The 21,422-nt window shown below is 44.9% G+C and overlaps 1 protein-coding gene across 1 annotated transcript in view; it reads left to right on the forward strand.

Moving 5' to 3' along the window:
* The window catches only part of LOC308309425 (formin-binding protein 1-like), a 34,608-nt gene extending 30,479 nt beyond the window's left edge, over positions 1-4,129 (forward strand). The window contains exons 16-18 of the mRNA XM_080755259.1: positions 1,090-1,226; positions 2,413-2,571; positions 3,645-4,129. Coding sequence (XP_080611385.1) covers positions 1,090-1,226; positions 2,413-2,571; positions 3,645-3,673 — 325 coding nt within the window. The 3' untranslated portion in view covers positions 3,674-4,129. The remainder of the gene's footprint in view (positions 1-1,089; positions 1,227-2,412; positions 2,572-3,644) is intronic.
* The last annotated feature ends 17,293 nt before the right edge of the window (positions 4,130-21,422 follow it).

The following is a 21,422-nucleotide window of genomic DNA, read 5'->3' on the forward strand; positions in this document are numbered from 1 at the left end:
GAGCAACTTGGACACTCAGGCATGAAGGGAGCATGAGTTAAGTCCGTTGCTCTCCCCAGGTTGGCGGAGGGTGTGTAGAGCCCAGGATCACAGTAGATGATTGGCACAGGGGTGAAAAATGGGTTACAAAATCGTGGGATAAAAAAAAAAAATTAAAAGAAAAAAAAAAATCTTATTATTCTTTTTGGCATTTTGCTTTTCTCTTGCCGTATGCTAACGCTCTGTGCAATTATTAGCTTGCCGTTGACTCCCATGTTAGCGCGGCGGAAAGAATGACTCGTATCTCCTAATCCAGGGCGCTCTCCGTGGTGATGAATGGATCGATATGCTGGCGCTTCATTTCTGCTCCTCATCCATCTCTCTCCCGCAAAATATGAACGCTTTTTGGATCATATATCGTATAAATTAAGACGATCGGGATGTTAGGTCACTTTGTAAAGTCAACTTTTTTAGGAAAGTGTTTCCGGTTCATGGCTTTCAGAGTAAAAGCGATCGGACAACTCTGGCACCCCAGAGCTCCTATTTTGAAGCACTTCCGGCACTAAATGTGTAAGGAGAAATGCTAGAGGGCTTTCTTACCTTTTGTTTGTGGTTGTTACGTCCCCGACCAAAGAGGTCCAGGTGTTATTTTATGTTTAAGCATTTATTTCATATTTTCAGCTCTGACATTTATTTCAGACGTGCTCTAGTATGTGAAGAGTCTGCCTGTGATATTAACTCATTTATTTCAGACATGCTCTAGTATGTGAAGAGTCTGCCTGTGATATTAACTCATTCTGGATGAAAAGATAAATACAAATCAGTGTTTCTCCTCTCCTGACGCCATGACTGTCTCTGTATCGAAAAGAGTCACTTATAATCTGTAAATACTCGACCTGTCTGTCTGTCTGTCTGTCTGTCTGTCTGTCTGTCTGTCTGTCTGTCTGTCTGTCTGTCTGTCTGTCTGTCTGTCTGTCTGTCTGTCTGTCTGTCTGTCTGTCTGTCTGTCTGTCTGTCTGTCTGTCTGTCTGTCTGTCTGTCTGCCTGTCTGCCTGCCTGCCTGCCTGCCTGTCTGTCTGTCTGTCTGCCTGCCTGCCTGTCTGTCTGCAGTCCTGACGGCAGCTACACAGAAGACCCGGCTACGGAGCATCATTTCAAAACTCGTAGCTCTGAGTTTGACGACGACTTTGACGACGAGGAGCCTCTACCGAGCATCGGCACCTGCAAGTCCCTGTACCCCTTCCAAGGTATTACAGTAATATTACAGTACTGTACCCCTTCCAAGGTATTACAGTAATATTACAGTACTGTACCCCTTCCAAGGTATTACAGTAATATTACAGTACTGTACCCCTTCCAAGGTATTACAGTAATATTACAGTACTGTACCCCTTCCAAGGTATTACAGTACTGTACCCCTTCCAAGGTATTACAGTAATATTACAGTACTGTACCCCTTCCAAGGTATTACAGTAATATTACAGTACTGTACCCCTTCCAAGGTATTACAGTAATAATACAGTACTGTACCCCTTCCAAGGTATTACAGTAATATTACAGTACTGTACCCCTTCCAAGGTATTACAGTAATATTACAGTACTGTACCCCTTCCAAGGTATTACAGTAATATTACAGTACTGTACCCCTTCCAAGGTATTACAGTAATATTACAGTACTGTACCCCTTCCAAGGTATTACAGTAATATTACAGTACTGTACCCCTTCCAAGGTATTACAGTAATATTACAGTACTGTACCCCTTCCAAGGTATTACAGTAATATTACAGTACTGTACCCCTTCCAAGGTATTACAGTAATATTACAGTACTGTACCCCTTCCAAGGTATTACAGTAATATTACAGTACTGTACCCCTTCCAAGGTATTACAGTAATATTACAGTACTGTACCCCTTCCAAGGTATTACAGTAATATTACAGTCCTGTACCCCTCCCACGGTATTACCTCATAGACACATACAGTAGACTCCAGGGTGTCTAATGAAGTACTGTCACCTCATATTCAAAAAACATCTAAAGAAATATCTTATTCTTTCCTCTCTGTAGATTACATGTTTTACCTTGATGCGTTATATTTTCTTTTGTGTGTTTGTTGTTGTATTGTTTATTTCTGTTTTCTGTGCAGTCTGTGTTTTTATTTTCTTCGCTGCACAGCTGCCCCCCTTTGACAACTTGTAGATTTATGTACTGTTCTTTATGAACTTTTAATCTTTTAAACCAATGACCTCTTCCTTCAGGAAAGGATTCCATATAAGCCTTCTGGCTTCTTCCTTTCCTTGCATTGTATTTTTGTTTCTTTGATATGTTATTGTCTATTTTTTGTACTATATGCTAAATAAACAAACCTAAACCTAAACCTAGACACATGACAAACTGGAGTCATGTCCCTCTTTAATAATGTATGTTGCTCCAGGTCAGAACGAGGGCACCATCTCCATGGCGGAGGGGGAACTACTTTCCGTGGTGGAGGAAGACAAAGGAGACGGCTGGACCCGAGTACGCAGGAACCCCGAGGAGGAGGGCTACGTCCCCACCTCCTACATCAAGGTGTTCCTGGACGGCAATGCTAAAGGTGCTAACGCTATGACCTACATATGACCTACAGCGGTGCTAACGCTATGACCTACATATGACCTACAGCGATGCTAACGCTATGACCTACATATGACCTACATATGACCTACAGCGGTGCTAACGCTATGACTTACATATGACCTACAGCGATGCTAACGCTATGACCTACATATGACCTACAGCAATGCTAACTGTGCTAACTCTATGACCTACATATGACCTACAGCGATGCTAACGCTATGACCTACATATGACCTACAGCAATGCTAACTGTGCTAACGCTATGACCTACATATGACCTACAGCGATGCTAACGCTATGACCTACATATGACCTACAGCAATGCTAACCATGCTAACGCTATGACCTACAAATGATCTACAAATGACCTACAAATGATCTCCCTCATCACTGCTCCTGCCTCTGACCCCTCTGTCTGTGTCCCATGTCCCGCCGTGCTCAGCTCGTTTGAACCTGTAACATTGTCCGTTTTGGAGGATGTAGTCAGCCACATAAAGGCCTCAGGTTCGCCGCACGACATTATCCCGGCTCGCCTCTTTAAAGAGGTTTTCCCCAGCGTAGCTCACACGGTCCTGAAATATAAGCAGCAAGCCTCAGTTTCCCAGAAGCCCTAGCAGCAAGCCTCAGTTTCCCAGAAGCCCTAGCAGCAAGCCTCAGTTTCCCAGAAGCCCTGTAGCAGCAAGCTTCAGTTTCCCAGAAGCCCTATAGCAGCAAGCCTCAGTTTCCCAGAAGCCCTAGCAGCAAGCCAGTGCGACTCATCGATTTGCGGTTACGTCATCCGATCGCGTCACCCGTGTCTCTCTGTCCGAGGAAAACCCCGTAAGTCTAAATTTTCATAGAAAACCGTGAATTAAACGATGGAAACAAAAGACTCCATGGCAGTCAGTATGTGTTTCTCTCTGAGGTTTTCTGTCTGAAACTGACAATTCTAATCTGTCTGTCTGTCTGTCTGTCCTCATTTATGTCTGTCCATCTGTGTCTGTGTGTACACCCGTCTGTCTGTCTTGCTGTCTGCCTGCCTGTCTGTCTGTCTGTCTGTCTGTGTTGTAGGCTTTGGGCAGACTAGTCGACTAGTCTAGTTGTAGTACCAGTTTGAGCCACTACATACTAGGAGGCGCTGTGTGGAGACGTGAAGACTAGCCAACCAGCAGCAGCCAGAGGAAGGAAGGAAGTGATGCGTACGAAACAGGAAGTCTGGATTGGGTAACTCTTAACGCACTCTCCACAAACAGGAAGTCTGGATTGGGTAACTCTTAACGCACTCTCCACAAACACAAAACAAAGCAAGGGGGACAAAAATAAATAAAAAGGACATGTTGTCTTCTTAGAGACATTCGGAGACATTCGGAGACATTTTGTCCTCTTGACATTGGAGACATGAAACATGTTTGTGGACGACCTGTTCAATATGCTGGGCTAAAGACGGGACGGTCTTTGGTAGGACAGACAGTCTTTATTAAGGACAGACAGACAGAGACAGACAGAGACAGACGAAGACAGACAGACAGGCAGTGTCATTAAGGACGGACAGACAGAAGGACACCGTCGGATCTCAACCACGTGAACATATGGTTTTAATATTGGAGACTAGAATAGATCCCTAGACTAGATAGATCCCTAGACTAGATCCCTAGACTAGATAGATCCCTAGACTAGATCCCTAGACTAGATAGATCCCTAGACTAGATCCCTAGACTAGATAGATCCCTAGACTAGATAGATCCCTAGACTAGATCCCTAGACTAGATAGATCCCTAGACTAGATAGATCCCTAGACTAGATCCCTAGACTAGATAGATCCCTAGACTAGATCCCTAGACTAGATAGATCCCTAGATAGATCCCTAGACTAGATCCCTAGACTAGATAGATCCCTAGACTAGATCCCTAGACTAGATAGATCCCTGGTCCAAAAGACACTGAAATACTGTCCGTCTGTCCGTCCGTCACCACCAATCACCTCGCAGCTCAGAGACACTGTCCCCCCCCCATGACGGTTCAACCAATCACCTCGCAGCTCAGAGACACTGTCCCAACCCCCCATGACGGTTCAACCAATCACCTCGCAGCTCAGAGACACTGTCCCCCCCCATGACGGTTCAACCAATCGCCTCGCAGCTCAGAGACACTGTCCCAACCCCCCATGACGGTTCAACCAATCACCTCGCAGCTCAGAGACACTGCCCCCCCCCCATGACGGTTCAACCAATCACCTCGCAGCTCAGAGACACTGTCCCAACCCCCCATGACGGTTCAACCAATCACCTCGCAGCTCAGAGACACTGTCCCCCCCCCATGACGGTTCAACCAATCACCTCGCAGCTCAGAGACACTGTCCCAACCCCCCATGACGGTTCAACCAATCACCTCGCAGCTCAGAGACACTGTCCCAACCCCCCATGACGGTTCAACCAATCGCCTCGCAGCTCAGAGACACTGTTCCAACCCCATGACGGTTCAACCAATCACCTCGCAGCTCAGAGACACTGTCCCAACCCCCCATGACGGTTCAACCAATCGCCTCGCAGCTCAGAGACACTGTTCCAACCCCATGACGGTTCAACCAATCACCTCGCAGCTCAGAGACACTGTCCCAACCCCCCATGACGGTTCAACCAATCACCTCGCAGCTCAGAGACACTGTCCCAACCCCCCATGACGGTTCAACCAATCACCTCGCAGCTCAGAGACACTGTTCCAACCCCCCATGACGGTTCAACCAATCACCTCGCAGCTCAGAGACACTGTCCCCCCCCCCCCCCCATGACGGTTCAACCAATCACCTCGCACCTCTGCGTCCAGACTGTAGCCTTCCTTCCTTTAAAACTCACTCGGCGTCGACATCGTCTTTCGCCGCATTCTGGTAGAAAATGTAGGCAATGTTTTGGGTGAATTAGGATAACATTCGTGGGACCGGGACCGTTACGTTAGCGATTATCCACTTCCTGAATGAATCCTGACTCTGGCTTTTCCCCGTAGAGAATGAACGCCTCATCCAGACCGGGGTGTCGGCGGTAAATGTGTTTTAATCCATGTTCAGGACCTATTTATTTATTTATTTATTTATTTAATTTGTTTGTTTTGTTGTTAGCTACGTCTGTTGTCACAGAACTACTGTTGATTTTGACAGATTTTCTCCAGGTGCGGCGCAGCCTGGGCCTATACATGTGCACGTACACCGCTACTGGCGACCGCAAAGGCAACTCCAAACCAAACGCCACCTTAATTGATCATGATTGATTGGCTGCCTCTCCTAAGCCAATGGGAGTGTGATTGTCATAAATATACCCCATACTCTAAAAAATCAATTCTGGCAACGCGGAGCAGCTAATGCTGTGAGCTATGACTGGAGCTACGGGAAAGACAACGAACCGAAGAACATCGGAAAAAAAACGAAGGAAAACGCGTCACTACCAGAGCTTGTACAATAGGAAAGGAAATGCGGTCCGCACACTGCACTGAGCTCCACAGCTTAACCCATTTAGACCTGACTTTGAAATGTACAAAATGTCTTTCTAATCGATCCTGACTGAGTGTTCTGTATCATTGGTGCTCAATATATTTCATGTCAAGGACCCCAGAAACTCATAATGTAATTCCTAATTGACAAACCGACCACCGTCTGAAAATATGTTGTTCCAGGGGAGGGACCCCCGGCCTCAGAGGCAAAGATTTGAGTTAAAAACGTGCGCTCTGAAAGAATATATATTCAAAGCTTTGCGCCACATTTTCAAGATTTTTCAAATCATATCAGATCTACAAGCTCGTAGCACGCACGGCACTCGGTGCCGCGCTATGAGCTTATAGATCTGCTATTGGTGCGCATTTGTGGTGCGCATTTCCAAACGCATCCCGACGTTTCCAGCCTTTGTCGAATGTCCATTTTGATGTAAGGAACCTTGGATGTTCAAGCTCTGGAGCTTATAGTCCAGTTTGCAGTCCTCTTCACCAGAGCTTGTTGCACCTGGCAGTTGTGACATTTTATTGTTTTATTTAGGTTTATTTTTTTCCCCCCCTTTTCTTTTTGTCAATTTTGAAGGAAATTCCCATTTAGTTTGAGTCACATTTTAGTCATCTGAAAAGCTTTCAGTTTTTTTGTCTATAGTTTCAATCTACAGTTGATTTTGTTGACAAAGACAAATGAATATTTTTGGCAGGCATTGATTGGCGTCGTGAGAGACGCCCCCTGACACGCCAAACCGTTGCGAAGTTACCTCTGTTCGAGTTGCGACAAACTGTTTTGGGAAAACGCTGATGTTGACCAACGTTGACACGGCAGCTCTCTGATGTCTGGTCACGTGACTGGTCATGTGACTGTAAATGAAAAAAAAAAAAAAAAAAGAAAGTCGGGCCGAAACCTCGTATCTCGGATATTTTAAGTTCTCTTATTTTATATTATTGTCGGTATATCAGCCATGTGGTGCGGGAGGCTGTCCCCGTTACAATGCCCTGTAGACCTCTGGGAGATGGAGTCTGTCTCCGTTTCAATGCCCTGTAGACCTCTGGGAGATGGAGTCTGTCTCCGTTTCAATGCCCTGTAGACCTCTGGGAGATGGAGTCTGTCTCCGTTTCAATGCCCTGTAGACCTCTGGGAGATGGAGTCTGTCTCCGTTACAATGCCCTGTAGACCTCTGGGAGATGGAGTCTGTCTCCGTTTCAATGCCCTGTAGACCTCTGGGAGATGGAGTCTGTCTCCGTTTCAATGCCCTGTAGACCTCTGGGAGATGGAGTCTGTCTCCGTTTCAATGCCCTGTAGACCTCTGGGAGATGGAGGCTGTCCCCGTTTCAATGCCCTGTAGACCTCTGGGAGATGGAGTCTGTCCCCGTTTCAATGCCCTGTAGACCTCTGGGAGATGGAGTCTGTCTCCGTTTCAATGCCCTGTAGACCTCTGGGAGATGGAGGCTGTCCCCGTTACAATGCTCTGTAGACCTCTGGGAGATGGAGGCTGTCCCCGTTACAATGCTCTGTAGACCTCTGGGAGATGGAGTCTGTCTCCGTTTCAATGCCCTGTAGACCTCTGGGAGATGGAGTCTGTCTCCGTTTCAATGCCCTGTAGACCTCTGGGAGATGGAGTCTGTCTCCGTTTCAATGCCCTGTAGACCTCTGGGAGATGGAGTCTGTCTCCGTTTCAATGCTCTGTAGACCTCTGGGAGATGGAGTCTGTCTCCGTTCCAATGCCCTGTAGACCTCTGGGAGATGGAGTCTGTCTCCGTTTCAATGCCCTGTAGACCTCTGGGAGAATGAATGCTGAGGTGGAGCGCAAAACCTAACCAATCAGCTCCCAGTACTCCCAGCCGCACGACATCAAGCCGTGCTCCTCACACGCTGAGTTGGCGGGTGCACGGGATCGAACCCGTGGCTGTGCACGGGATCGAACCCGTGGCTGTGCGCGGGATCGAACCTGTGGCTGTGCGCGGGATCAAACCCGTGGCTGTGCGCGGGATCGAACCCGTGGCTGTGCGCGGGATCGAACCGCTCTGCCGACTGAGCTATACCCGGAACACAATATTAATATTAATATTAATGTTTGGGGGTCTTCAAAATAAGATGCCCTGCTTGGAGACATCGGCAGGGAAGGGACCACGGGGCCATTCTAGGAGTCAATGCGCTGATTTATACCTGGCACTCAAAGAGTTAAATAATTGGAGCCTGTGGGGTTTTTTTTTTTCTGAAAAGTAACCGTTTTGGACTTACGAGGTTTCTGACCCACCTGACCTATACTGTATTATAGATGGCTGGTGCTGCTGACTGGCGTCTCCCTGGGCCAATCAAATGTAACCATGAGCCCAGGGGGACTCCGCCCCCTTTTCTAACTCTACTCCCTATTGGAGCCCCCCCCCCGACCCCGCCCCTCTAGTACTCATCTAGCCCCGCCCCTTTTACCCCCCCCCCATCCTCCCCCCAGTAAACGCTATATGAATGTTAGCTAGCTGTTTAGCCTCATCTCGCTCAGTGGAGGGAAAAAAGTACTGACAATATTTACTTAAGTAAAAGTACCAATAATGCACTGAATACTGGAAATACTCTGTTACACGAAAAAGGCTGGAATTCTAAATGTTACTTGAGTAAAAAGGTACGAAAGCGTTGGCATCAAAATCTACTTAAAGGACAACTTTTGTTATTTTTTTTTTCAAGGTTCATGTTTTTAGGAGGTTTTTAGAGAAAGTAAAAGATTATGAGTTAATTGTATTTCATTTGCTGCTTTCTTTTGCTTTAGCGACATTAGATTTGTTTGACAGGTGGACGGGTGGCATTCCAACATAGTCCTAAATATGTATTTATTTTACTATAGTCCTATACTAGACCGCAAGACATTGTATCCGTCCACAAAAGATCAAGGGATCAATTGAACGTGACAAACTGACACCGAGGCAGCGGTGGCCGAACGGTTTGCGGAGCGGACTTGATTATCGGAAGGTCGCTATAGTTCGTATCCCCGGAACCGGCACGTTAAAATTACCACCGCTCGCTGGAGTGCCCTTTGAGCAAGGCATTGAACCTCTACCATGAAATGTTCTATATGAGCAGGGCCTGGCTGTAAACAAGTTCTTGAGCTTAGTCCAGTTACCCTGGGTAAACATAGTACCTTTCCTTTCCTTAGTCCAGTTACCCTGGGTAAACATAGTACCTTTCCTTTCCTTAGTCCAGTTACCCTGGGTAAACATAGTACCTTTCCTTTCCTTAGTCCAGTTACCCTGGGTAAACATAGTACCTTTCCTTTCCTTAGTCCAGTTACCCTGGGTAAACATAGTACCTTTCCTTTCCTTAGTCCAGTTACCCTGGGTAAACATAGTACCTTTCCTTTCCTTAGTCCAGTTACCCTGGGTAAACATAGTACCTTTCCTTTCCTTAGTCCAATTACCCTGGGTAAACATAGTACCTTTCCTTTCCTTAGTCCAGTTACCCTGGGTAAACATAGTACCTTTCCTTTCCTTAGTCCAGTTACCCTGGGTAAAAATAGTACCTTTCCTTTCCTTAGTCCAGTTACCCTGGGTAAACATAGTACCTTTCCTTTCCTTAGTCCTGTTACCCGGGGTAAACATAGTACCTTTCCTTTCCTTAGTCCAGTTACCCTGGGTAAACATAGTACCTTTCCTTAGTCCTGTTACCCTGGGTAAACATAGTACCTTTCCTTTCCTTACATATTGAGCCTATACAACACACAGTATGTGATCCACCTTCACATTCAGTAGATCCTGTGATCTTTTGTGGCCAGATGTAATTTCCTGTGGTCTAGTAGGACTATAATAAATAATAATAAAGGAATCACCGTAAAACTTTGTAAAAAAAAAAGAGGACACATTTAGTCGTCCCCCCCCCCCCTGTCAAAAGTAGCTGAAACGAAAGAAAGAAATAATAACACTAATCTTTTACTTCAAATACTGTCAAATAAACAACTTAAAACATGAACCTTGGTTGAAAAAAAAACCTATAAAGTTGCCCTTAAACCATTTTGGGGCGGGAACCCCTTCTGGTGTTAGCATTATGTTATGCTTCAGCTATTGAAAAATAGCAGATCTACAAGCTCATAGAAGTAGAAATAAATCTACAAAGTATAACGAGTAGAAATACTTTATTTGAGATGTGTAGCGGAGTATAAGTACGGTAAAAAAAAAAGTATTGGAAATTGGAAACACTCAAAGTACAAATACCTCAGAATTGTACTTCAGTACACAGTATTAAGTAAATGTACTTAGTTACTTTCCACCACTGGCTCCTCATCCTGTGTAAAATGTGAAAAACATTTTTTTAATGTCCATGAAGCTATAGTAGGAAATAATTATATCATCTTTTTCATTCATTTTATAGTAAAAACTAAATACAAACGACGACGACGACCACAATAATAATACTACTAATAATAATACTATTGCTTGAGTATTTATTTATTGATTGATTGATTGATTGATTGATTTGTATTGTTTTTAAGTGGACCAGAACGCTGGTTGTGGGAAGGACGAGCACTGCATTTATTATGTGCAAATTTTTATTTCATGGATGTTTACAAGTTTTAAATTAAATCAAACTTAAAAAAAAAAAAAAAAAGTTGTCGTAAATATTGGCTTCTGTCTGTCTGTCTGTCTGTCTGTCTGTCTGTCTGTCTCTCTGTCTCTCTGTCTGTCTCTGTCTGTCTGTCTGTCTGTCTGTCTGTCTCTCTGTCTCTCTGTCTGTCTGTCTGTCTGTCTGTCTGTCTGTCTCTCTGTCTGTCTCTCTGTCTGTCTCTGTCTGTCTGTCTGTCTGTCTGTCTGTCTCTCTGTCTCTCTGTCTGTCTCTGTCTGTCTGTCTCTCTCTCTGTCTGTCTCTCTGTCTGTCTGTCTGTCTCTGTCTGTCTGTCTGTCTCTCTCTGTCTGTCTGTCTGTCTGTCTCTCTGTCTCTCTGTCTGTCTGTCTCTGTCTGTCTGTCTGTCTCTGTCTGTCTGTCTGTCTGTCTGTCTCTCTGTCTCTCTGTCTGTCTGTCTCTGTCTGTCTGTCTGTCTCTGTCTGTCTGTCTGTCTCTCTCTGTCTGTATGTCTGTCTGTCTGTCTGTCTGTCTGTCTGTCTGTCTGTCTCTCTGTCTCTCTGTGTCTGTCTGTCTCTGTCTGTCTGTCTGTCTGTCTGTCTGTCTGTCTCTCTGTCTGTCTGTCTGTCTGTCTGTCTGTCTGTCTCTCTGTCTGTCTGTCTGTCTGTCTGTCTCTGTCTGTCTGTCTGTCTGTCTGTCTCTCTCTGTCTGTCTGTCTGTCTGTCTGTCTGTCTGTCTGTCTAATGGTAATGAACACAGAGTTAATTCAGTTATATTGACATCCCTAATTATATATACAGGTATATAAAATCCGTTAAAAAAAAATATTAATAATAATAATTGTCACTGTTGTGCACACATTCTCTGAAAAAATTCAATGAAATAAAAAGAAACTGTCACAAATAGGGATGGAGCTCATTAGCCGATACCCGATAAAATCCGATAAGAAGCTTATGGAGTCCCCGTTATCGATAAGCTTTGGGCTTATAGAGCATGTTCTAGAGCATAGTGGCCACGAGGGAGCTTGTAGATCAGCTGATTGATTGATTGATTGAAAATGTTATTAACAAATTGCGGAATGGGTACATTTATAATCAGGGTCCTCCATTTTAAATTCATCAAAACGTTTCAAGACAAATATACTGTATATATATATATATATATATTTTTTTTTAAATCACACCCTTATCATCTCATTATGGCCAATCACAATTTGCGTCCTCACTTTTGTCTTCAATGTTTTACACAATGTTTGTGTTTAAAGCTTGATATAGGAGGGTCTGTAGCGCCCCCTATAGGAGGGTCTGTAGCGCCCCCTATAGGAAGATCTGTAGCGCCCCCTATAGGAAGGTCTGTAGCGCCCCTAGAAAAAAAATCATCATTTATTTTCCCCATCTTCAATTTTCTGTCCTCACTTTTAGCTTCAATACTTTGCTCAGCCAATCAAATCCTTGCTATGGGAATCAGCCAATCACAAGCCAATGTTTGTGTTCACATGAACCCCGGAAAGCTGAGCATAGGAGGGGCTATAGCGCCCGTCAAAAATAGGGGTGTAGCAAATCTTGTAGACCAGACCCATTGCAAGTTGCTGTTCTCAGCAGAATCAGAATGGGCAGGGGTGAGGTGGGTTCGGGGAGTGGGGCCAACTAGTAGCCTGACCAGTTTGTTTTAAGGGCCTTTGAGGTGCTGTGGTACCAAGAGATGCATGCATAGTCGAAGAAACCTTGTATGTGGTCTCCTCCATTTCATCCAAAGAGAATGGATTCAGTTTTTTTTACCAGGTGTAATGACAGTTTGTTATCAGCGAGCCAGATGCAGATTCTACCGAGTTCAGAGCTGAGGGGCCTCTTCAACCTGCAATCTGTCCCTGTCTGAGACCAGCAGCCCTGAGGGCCGATTCATACTCCTGTTTCGGCGCTGTAGTGCCGAAATGATTTCGGCTCGTCAGAAAATTTCAGTAGCACCGAAGAGCCGACTTTAGGACGGTACCCGCCCCCCCGAACCTCAAATGACGTCAAATTGTAGGCTCTACAGCGCCGAACCGACTTTTATTCGGCTCTAAAATAGGAGTATGAATCGACCCTTAGTCATCCGCGAACAGGAACAGTTCCCTGTGGAACGCCACAGCTGCAGGGAGGTGGAGTGGAGAGTTGGTGGAGTTCCGGCGGAGTTCCGTTCACCCCCTCCAGGTAGGATTGCAACCAGATCACTGATATCGTCTGCTATCAAAACCAATCGCTGTAAGCTTGTTAACCTGCAGTATGGAGTGGTTCACGGTGTCGAAAGCCTTTTTGGAGGTCCAGCATGACCATGCCGCAGTATTTGCTGGCATCCACCTCGTGTTTGATGTGGTCGCACAGATAGAGTCTCAGTGCCATGTGGGGTGGGATGTTCTGAGGCCAGATTGGAATTTGCGCATTTGGCTGTTTTGCTGTTTGTACTTTTTAACCTGTTCATAGACTATTTTTAAGTGGTGCAACCACTTCTACAACCAGCTCGCAATGTCCATGTACCTGTTTGTGTCGTAGGTACGTCAATGAGCACGAGTGGTGTGCGCATGCGTGCGCGTGCACCACTGGTGTGCGCACGCACCCGCACCCGTGTGTGGATGTTGTTGCTACATAATTAGCGTCAATGCTAGCGAGCTAAAATATAGCCATCCTTGCTCTAGAAAGCACCAATGTTTCCATCTAGACCACCGGATTATCAGCAAAAACCTCCGAAAATCGCGCCAATGGACCAAACCATGGAGAGCTCCGTAGATTAGGAGTTGTTCAGCTTTTAGAGAGGGGAGTTGCACCACTTGGTTCACACAGGTGTGATTTTTTCCATTACTTCCGAGATGAAGCTAAGAATGGAAATAGTTGCCAGGGTCTAATTTGCTGCCTTTCCTGTGCAGGGGGGTCTTGAGGGACCTGTTGTGGGTGATGATTAGAGCAATGGAGGTGGCAGAGAAATGTGTAGAATATTGTCATGGCCCTCAGTTCTTTGAGCACCGCATCAGTTGTTATACCAGTTTAAAATCCTCTTTGCATACACACAGGTTTTTTGTAGAATGCTCCACACCTGACCAAAACGCCCTGCAGAGTGGGAGGGCAACAGGAAAAATAGCTGATCTGCAAGCTCACAATGTGTCACGAGGGAGCTTGTAGGTCAACTACACCAGTGTTACCTGCTCTCTGACTACATGACATCTTTAGACAGTCTTGTATGAATTATCTGGTGACGTTTGAGATTAGTTAAACATTTGAACCTGGTCTCACAGTGGTCACAGACGTAGGGCTTCTCTCTTGTATGAATTCTCTGGTGTTGTTTGAGACCACTGTTCGTGCTGAACCTAGTCCCACACTGGTCACAGGCGTAGGGCTTCTCTCCTGTATGAATTCTCTGGTGTTGTTTGAGTTGACTGCTGCGGCTGAAGCTAGTCCCACAGTGGTCACAGACGTAGGGCTTCTCTCCAGTATGCATTATCTGGTGTTGTTTGAGAGTACTGCTCAAACTGAAGCTGGCCCCACACTGGTCACAGGCGTAGGGCTTCTCTCCTGTATGAATTATCTGGTGACGACTGAGATGACTGCTATGGCTGAAGCTAGTCCCACACTGGTCACAGGCGTAGGGCTTCTCTCCTGTATGAAATCGCTGGTGCTTTTTGAGATTACTGTTCTTGCTGAACCTAGACCCACACTGGACACAGGCGTAGGGCTTCTCTCCTGTATGAATTATCTGGTGCTCTTCCAGACTTGTTTTCCTGCTGAACCTGGTCCCACACTGCTCACAGGCGTAGGGCTTCTCTCCTGTATGAATTCTCTGGTGTTTTTTTAGAGTGCTACTATGGCTGAACCTAGTCCCACACTGGCCACAGGCGTAGGGCTTCTCTCCAGTATGAATTATCTGGTGACGTTTCAGAGTTCCTTTGCTGCTGAACCTAGTCCCACACTGGTCACAGGCGTGGGGCTTCAAGCGTGTATGAATTTCCTGGAGTTTGTTGAGATGTCTATTTCTGCCGTAGATGTTTCCGGCTATTCCTGCATGAGTTATCTGGTGATTTCTTAGAGTACTACTGTGGCTGAACCGTTTCCCACACTGGTCACAGTGGTAGGGCTTTTCTCCTGTATGGATTCTCTGGTGAGTTTTCAGATTACCTCTCAGGCTGAACCTAGACCCACACTGGTCACAGTGGTACGGCATCTCTCCTGTATGAGTCATCTGGTGACTTTTGAGATTATTGTTATGGCTGAACCGTTTCCCACACTGGTCACAGGCGTAGGGCTTCTCTCCAGTATGAATTATCTGGTGACGATTGAGATGACGGCTCTGGCTGAAGCTAGTCCCACACTGGTCACAGGCATAGGGCTTCTCTCCAGTATGAATTCTCTGGTGTTGGTTGAGATGTGGCTTTCTGCTGTCGACATGTTTGAGTTGGACAGGAGAGACATCTGGGATGGAGAGAATGAGGAGAGGGGAAAAGAGTAAAGACATGAATAAAATCTCTCTCTCTCTCTCTCTCTCTCTGTAACTCAGTCACTCTTTCTCTCTGACTCACGCACGCACCCCCGCACACTCACAGGCACGCGCACGAGCGTGCGCACACACGCGCACGAGCGTGCGCACGAGCGTGTGCGCACACACACACACACACACACACACACACACATACAGTGCACATAGTGATCTTTGTCCAAAATCCAAAGTAATGGTTAACTATGTATTTACTTAAGGGTTAGTCAATCACTGCTTAGTCAAACACACACACACACACACACACACACACACACACACACACACACACACACACACAGTACAGTCCCATGAAAACATGCGCACATACTTATTCTGTGTAGCTTTATCACAGGCTGCTTCAGCATGGAGGTCTGGTAGATCTGTTCCTCCGACATCTCTCTTTCAGAAAGCCCAGATAGTCCGTCTCCTCCTTCGGTCCGCTCTGATGATCCACGTTTGAGATCCGCTTTTACCGTCTGGGATGTGACTTTACTCGCTGACATGATGTGGTCTTTTACCGTCTGGGATGTGACTTTACTCGCTGACATGTTGTGGTCTTTTACCGTCTGGGATGTGACTTTACTCGCCGACATGATGTGGTCTTTTACCGTCTGGGATGTGACTTTACTCGCTGATATGTTGTGGTCTTTTACCGTCTGGGATGTGACTTTACTCGCTGACATGTTGTGGTCTTTTACCGTCTGGGATGTGACTTTACTCGCTGACATGTTGTGGTCTTGACTCAGTCCTCTGTTCTGCTTCCAATCCTGACTAATCTCTCCAACCTCAACAGTTTCAACACTGGACAGAACAGTGTTTCCACAAGCAGGACCACCCACTCTCCACCCACTCTCCACCCACTGCTGCAGTGTTCAGACTAGAGTCACATGGGTAAATGGTTATCCCCCCCCCCCCTCTTACCAAACCCCCGACTGATTGGCTCATGGCCAGGGGGTTGTTATCTCACCATAAGGTGACAAAGGAGAACACATTGTAGAGCACAGAGTGAGCAGCACAACTTATGACTCATTGATTTTCATTTGATTTGGTTACAGGAATTATTTATTATTTCATTCTTATATTAGCATATTATTATAATGTGACCCCTCCCAGTGGTAAGTCGGCGCTATAATGAAACTCCTCAATTGACCAAAATACTTTTTCTTTTTCATTCAATCATTTTCGGTGGTTTTCGTTTTTATAGCCACATTAACACAGTTGGAATGTTAAAGAAGGTTTTTATTCCAACAGAAAGTCACGTTTTAGTGTCATTAAGTCGTTGCAATTACATTGCAAAAATGTCTTTTGTGTTTACAGTTTTATCTGCGCATTTTAGGGGAGTGAACATTCCTACACGTATATTTACATAGAGTCATTTCGATTGGCCGTATAGCTATCTTCGTTCTCCAGTTGCAGTAGCCGTGCAGTGTGTTTCTGTGACAATAGTATAAACACAACATCATCATTATTGTTAACTTGATATGACGCTGTTGGATCTTGTGTTAGCATCATGTTATGCTTTAGCTATTGAAAAACAGCAGATCTACAAGCTCATAGCGCGCCACCGAGTGGCGCGCTACGAGCTTGTAGGTCTGCTATTTTTGAAAAATCGAAGAACGACTGACATTTATAGAATCTGAACTCAGGTCAGAATGGGTTATAATCAGACCAGTGTGTGTCCAGTGGAAACCTCGTATGAATCTGATCTCAGGTCGGAATGGGTTAACTCATTAGGCCTACCGAAGAAAAAAACAAGTCGCTGCCAGTTTGTTGTTTGTGTTTGTGGTCTCTCCACACACAGTGTTGTTTGTGTCTGTGGTCTCCACACACAGTGTTGTTTGTGTCTGTGGTCTCCACACACAGTGTTGTTTGTGTCTGTGGTCTCCACACACAGTGTTGTTTGTGTTTGTGGTCTCCACACACAGTGTTGTTTGTGTCTGTGGTCTCCACACACAGTGTTGTTTGTGTCTGTGGTCTCCACACACAGTGTTGTTTGTGTCTGTGGTCTCCACACACAGTGTTGTTTGTGTCTGTGGTCTCCACACACAGTGTTGTTTGTGTCTGTGGTCTCCACACACAGTGTTGTTTGTGTCTGTGGTCTCCACACACACAGTGTTGTTTGTGTTTGTGGTCTCCACACACAGTGTTGTTTGTGTCTGTGGTCTCCACACACAGTGTTGTTTGTGTCTGTGGTCTCCACACACAGTGTTGTTTGTGTCTGTGGTCTCCACACACAGTGCGTTCTGTTTGTGGTCTCCACACACAGTGTTGTTTGTGTTTGTGGTCTCTCCACACACAGTGTTGTTTGTGTTTGTGGTCTCTCCACACACAGTGTTGTTTGTGTTTGTGGTCTCCACACACAGTGTTGTTTGTGTCTGTGGTCTCCACACACAGTGTTGTTTGTGTCTGTGGTCTCCACACACAGTGTTGTTTGTGTCTGTGGTCTCCACACACAGTGCGTTCTGTTTGTGGTCTCCACACACAGTGCGTTCTGACCAGATTGTCTTAGTTGCAAATCCCTTATTTCAATTGATTTGGGCTGAAAACCATATTATGTTCATCGGCTTTTTTTCCCCTCCTTTCTTTTACGTTGTTATACATTTATGGCGCATGCCGTTACAATTACTCCCATATGATATGTGCCGCAAATGTATGGAACAGCAGCGTCCACTTTGGGTTTAAGAACTCCCGACCTGTTTGATGAATGTATAAAAACTTTAAGTGGTTTATGATAGCAGACATGTGTATGTCCTTTGCCTGAAAATATTACATAATGTAGGTGAAAAGAATCTCTGAGTAAAACAGTGAAACGTGCAATATGTTACAACCACATGGCGTCCCTCTCCCCTGCCTGTGGATGGCCAAAGGAGGAGTGGTCATTTGACACCCTAACCCCCTTTCTAGCCAGGAAGAGACTAATACTGGGCAACTCACCCCGGTGCGTGCCTGTTTTTCCCCAGTGGGGGGGATAACTTTGTAATATGCTATTGGCTGTTTGTATAAAATATAAAAAGATACTCCTGTGGAAAGGCTATATTATTTTACTCATATTGACCCTATAAACAATTTAGTATTATTTAGTATATGTAAGGTTTTGCCCACTCAAATGGTACCTCGTCAGATAATCCCCACATTATCCTACAGCAACTTCTGTGAACAGACGTCACTGTAGCAGCTTTTCATAAATTATATTTGTACTTAGGCTGTCCGTCTGGTGTCATGAAAGTTTATAGTTAGAGAAAGTCAAAGTCCAGCCGTCATGCTGTCCAGCCTCTCCCACCCCTCACTGGGAGGAAAACAGAAACGGGGTGAGTTGTCTTGTTACCGGAAGAGACACAGTAGGTGTCCCTTCAGGATGTAAGAACACCATCTGTCTTCTATCAACGGCCGCTGGCTATTTCCCTGGAATGCCGGCTGAGGCTGTGGTGCTCAAACAAGGCGTTTGGTCAGGCCACTAAAACAACCAGTGGTTGTTCCCAATCTTTTCCATGTCAAGGGGGCCCCCAAATTGACACTAATTATCCCGCGGACCCCCCATTAGAAATGATATGCCAGGGACCCCCGTAAGAGACGGCAGCTCCAGCAGTGATTCTCGACCATTTTAATTTCAAGGACCCCCATAGTGTGACATGCATTATAGTCTGCGGACCCCCGTGTAATGGCATTTCTATCTCTGAGAAGAGTTATTTGGTTTTGATTGATTTATTAACAGTTTGTAGAATTACAGTACATTTCAAGCACAAACTCAATACAAAGACTGTTAACTGTGAGTGGACGACCCAATTAGATTCAGATTTTACAGGGGCCAGTTTCGAATTGCAGCCATCCGTAGGTGCCCTTTGAGAGCGGTTTTGAAGGAGTCAAGGGATTCACATGTCTTAATGACTGTTGGTAGGGCGTTCCACATTTTGGAACGCCCTATACCAAGAATTCTGTTAATTGAATTAACTCATCTTGTCTCTGCTTCTAACCTGGTAATCAATGATGACACTGAAGTATTTGCACTGTGACCTTTATCTCCATTGTGTAACAGCTGATTATGTGGTGGTTGGTGGGGAAGAGGTGGAAGCTATTCCTGTATATATACATGTATGCCCGCTGATATACAGAGTGAACTTAACAATGATACATTAATATGATAATACCTTTTAAATAATCACCAACATGAATTATATAAATGAATATGTATAGTAGGGAAGAGAAACATGTTTACTATTGTAGCCTATACTGTATTTGTTTGATAAAATAGCATGGCTTACTTTGTCAAGGTCTCAAAAATGATGACACAAATAATTTAGTTTAAGTTTTAGCAATGCTTCTGAGCTGGAAGAAGGGCATACGCTTCAATTGTCAACCCTTTTCACTTGACAATTATTGAAGGACAAGTCATATATTATATGCTATATGTCTGTTGTCTGCATAGGCCTATGTCTACTGAGGTATAGTACTCTGCTCAATCTAGGCATTATCGTTTCCTTTTGTAAGTGTAGTTTTACTGTTAATGGCAGTAATTATTACACAATTCACTCTAATGAAAAATTCGAAAAAATATGTAGTTGAGTGTTGACAGCCCTGAGTAGCTCACTATGCAAAATGAAATGAGCATTATGTTATTTACAGCTATAGGTAGAGTAGTGGGGCGAGATGGAAAAGGGGCGACCGTACCTGTTACCGTCAGGGTGTGGGGGTCGTGTCCCTCCCCCCACAACCCCCCCCCCACAACCCTGACAAGCACATGAAAGGGTGGGGGGGCCTGGGGGGTCGTCCGGGCTCACATTTTTGTGCCCCTTCTTATCCCTACAAACTCACACCTCGTCATTGTAAAGAAGATTAGTGCTTTATCACATGGTTCGTCCACAAAGTAGGCCTAGCAGTTTATGTATTGATGTACCCGTTCTGCATACTATATGTTTTCATGTTAAATGTATAATTGCGAATGCAGTGAGCACTTACTATGAGACCTAGCAGATCATGTCTGTCTGTGTGTCTGTCCCGCTTTTGTGCCCATATATGGAGCTGAGTGATTACGTCACCATGACTCAGCCATAACCATATAAGGAGTCCCCAAAGCAGCTATACGTCCAAAACCCAAATATGTACGAGCTGCGTTCGCTTCCCGCGTCTTACTGGTATAATATAATAATTCCTCTTTACCACAGCAAACCTATTCTGTGGGAACATTCACCAAAAGCAGCTGATCTACAAGCTCACAAGCTGTCATGATGAGGTTGTGCAGCCTATATATGTTTTGTTATTTGATCTTGTGTTATAGTGCTTAAATTAGTCCTTTAATGCAGACCGATTAAAACAAGGCAACAATAACTCATAATAATTGAATACGTGGCGAAACAAATCATTGGTTTGTGATCAGATAGACTGCTTAAACCTGGCTGTTATCCTCGTCCGGAGCAGGCTAAATCCACACTCCACAGTATTCGTTTCCATGGTAACTAATGTGGCATTCATTGCTTTTATGAAACTGAATCTAGCCTCAACATATCCAGGATAACTGCAGGCTGTCAGCTTTCATGAAACCGGTTAATCGCTGATCCAGGATATATTAAACCAGGATATCTGTTAAATCCCGGTTTAATCTCGTGAAACAAACGGGCCCCTGGTTGCTTATTTCTGCCTCACAATCTGGCAACAGTGGTTGTGTTTATGTGGGAGTCAAATAGTCCGGATTGGAAGCAGCAGAGCCAGGGGCCCGTTTCACCAAACTTGGATTAGAGATTAAACCGGGCAGTCAATCTGATCACAAACCAAAGATCTTTTCCACACTTATTCACTTATTATTGGGTTTATGGTTTATGGTTTATGTTGCCTTGTTTTAATCCGTCGTTCCAAAGGGTTGTGATAGTTCTGGATTTTACAGAGACATAGACATGAATGGTTAAAGGGTGACCCCTGCTGGATATGAACACTCACTGCAGTCCTTCTCAAAGCTTTTCATCTCAAAGACACCCAGCTTGATGAATTGATATTGATGAGGACAAAAAGGAACAGCGTTTGATAACAATAGTTTTTCTCTGAGACTGTTACCGTAATCCCAAATGGGTTGACAGTACAATAACAGGACAAAAACTAAAAAGTATAATTATGCAAATCAAAAAGTAGGCTACATAATTATGCCAAAGGGGCATAAGGACAGAAAGTATAATACAAATCATGGTCTATTTACAGTTGCACACCAAATTGAGTATATTAGACAATCACAATGTAGCAGCCACCACCATGATGCTTTATGGCAGCTCATTTAGAGCTATGGACCAGAGCTATAATTAACCCATTCTGACCTGAGATCAGATTCATACGAGGTTTCCCCTGGAC

The sequence above is a fragment of the Protomyctophum bolini genome, assembly GCF_963924005.1.
Source record: "Protomyctophum bolini genome assembly, chromosome: 22".
Taxonomy (NCBI): Eukaryota; Metazoa; Chordata; class Actinopteri; order Myctophiformes; family Myctophidae; genus Protomyctophum; species Protomyctophum bolini.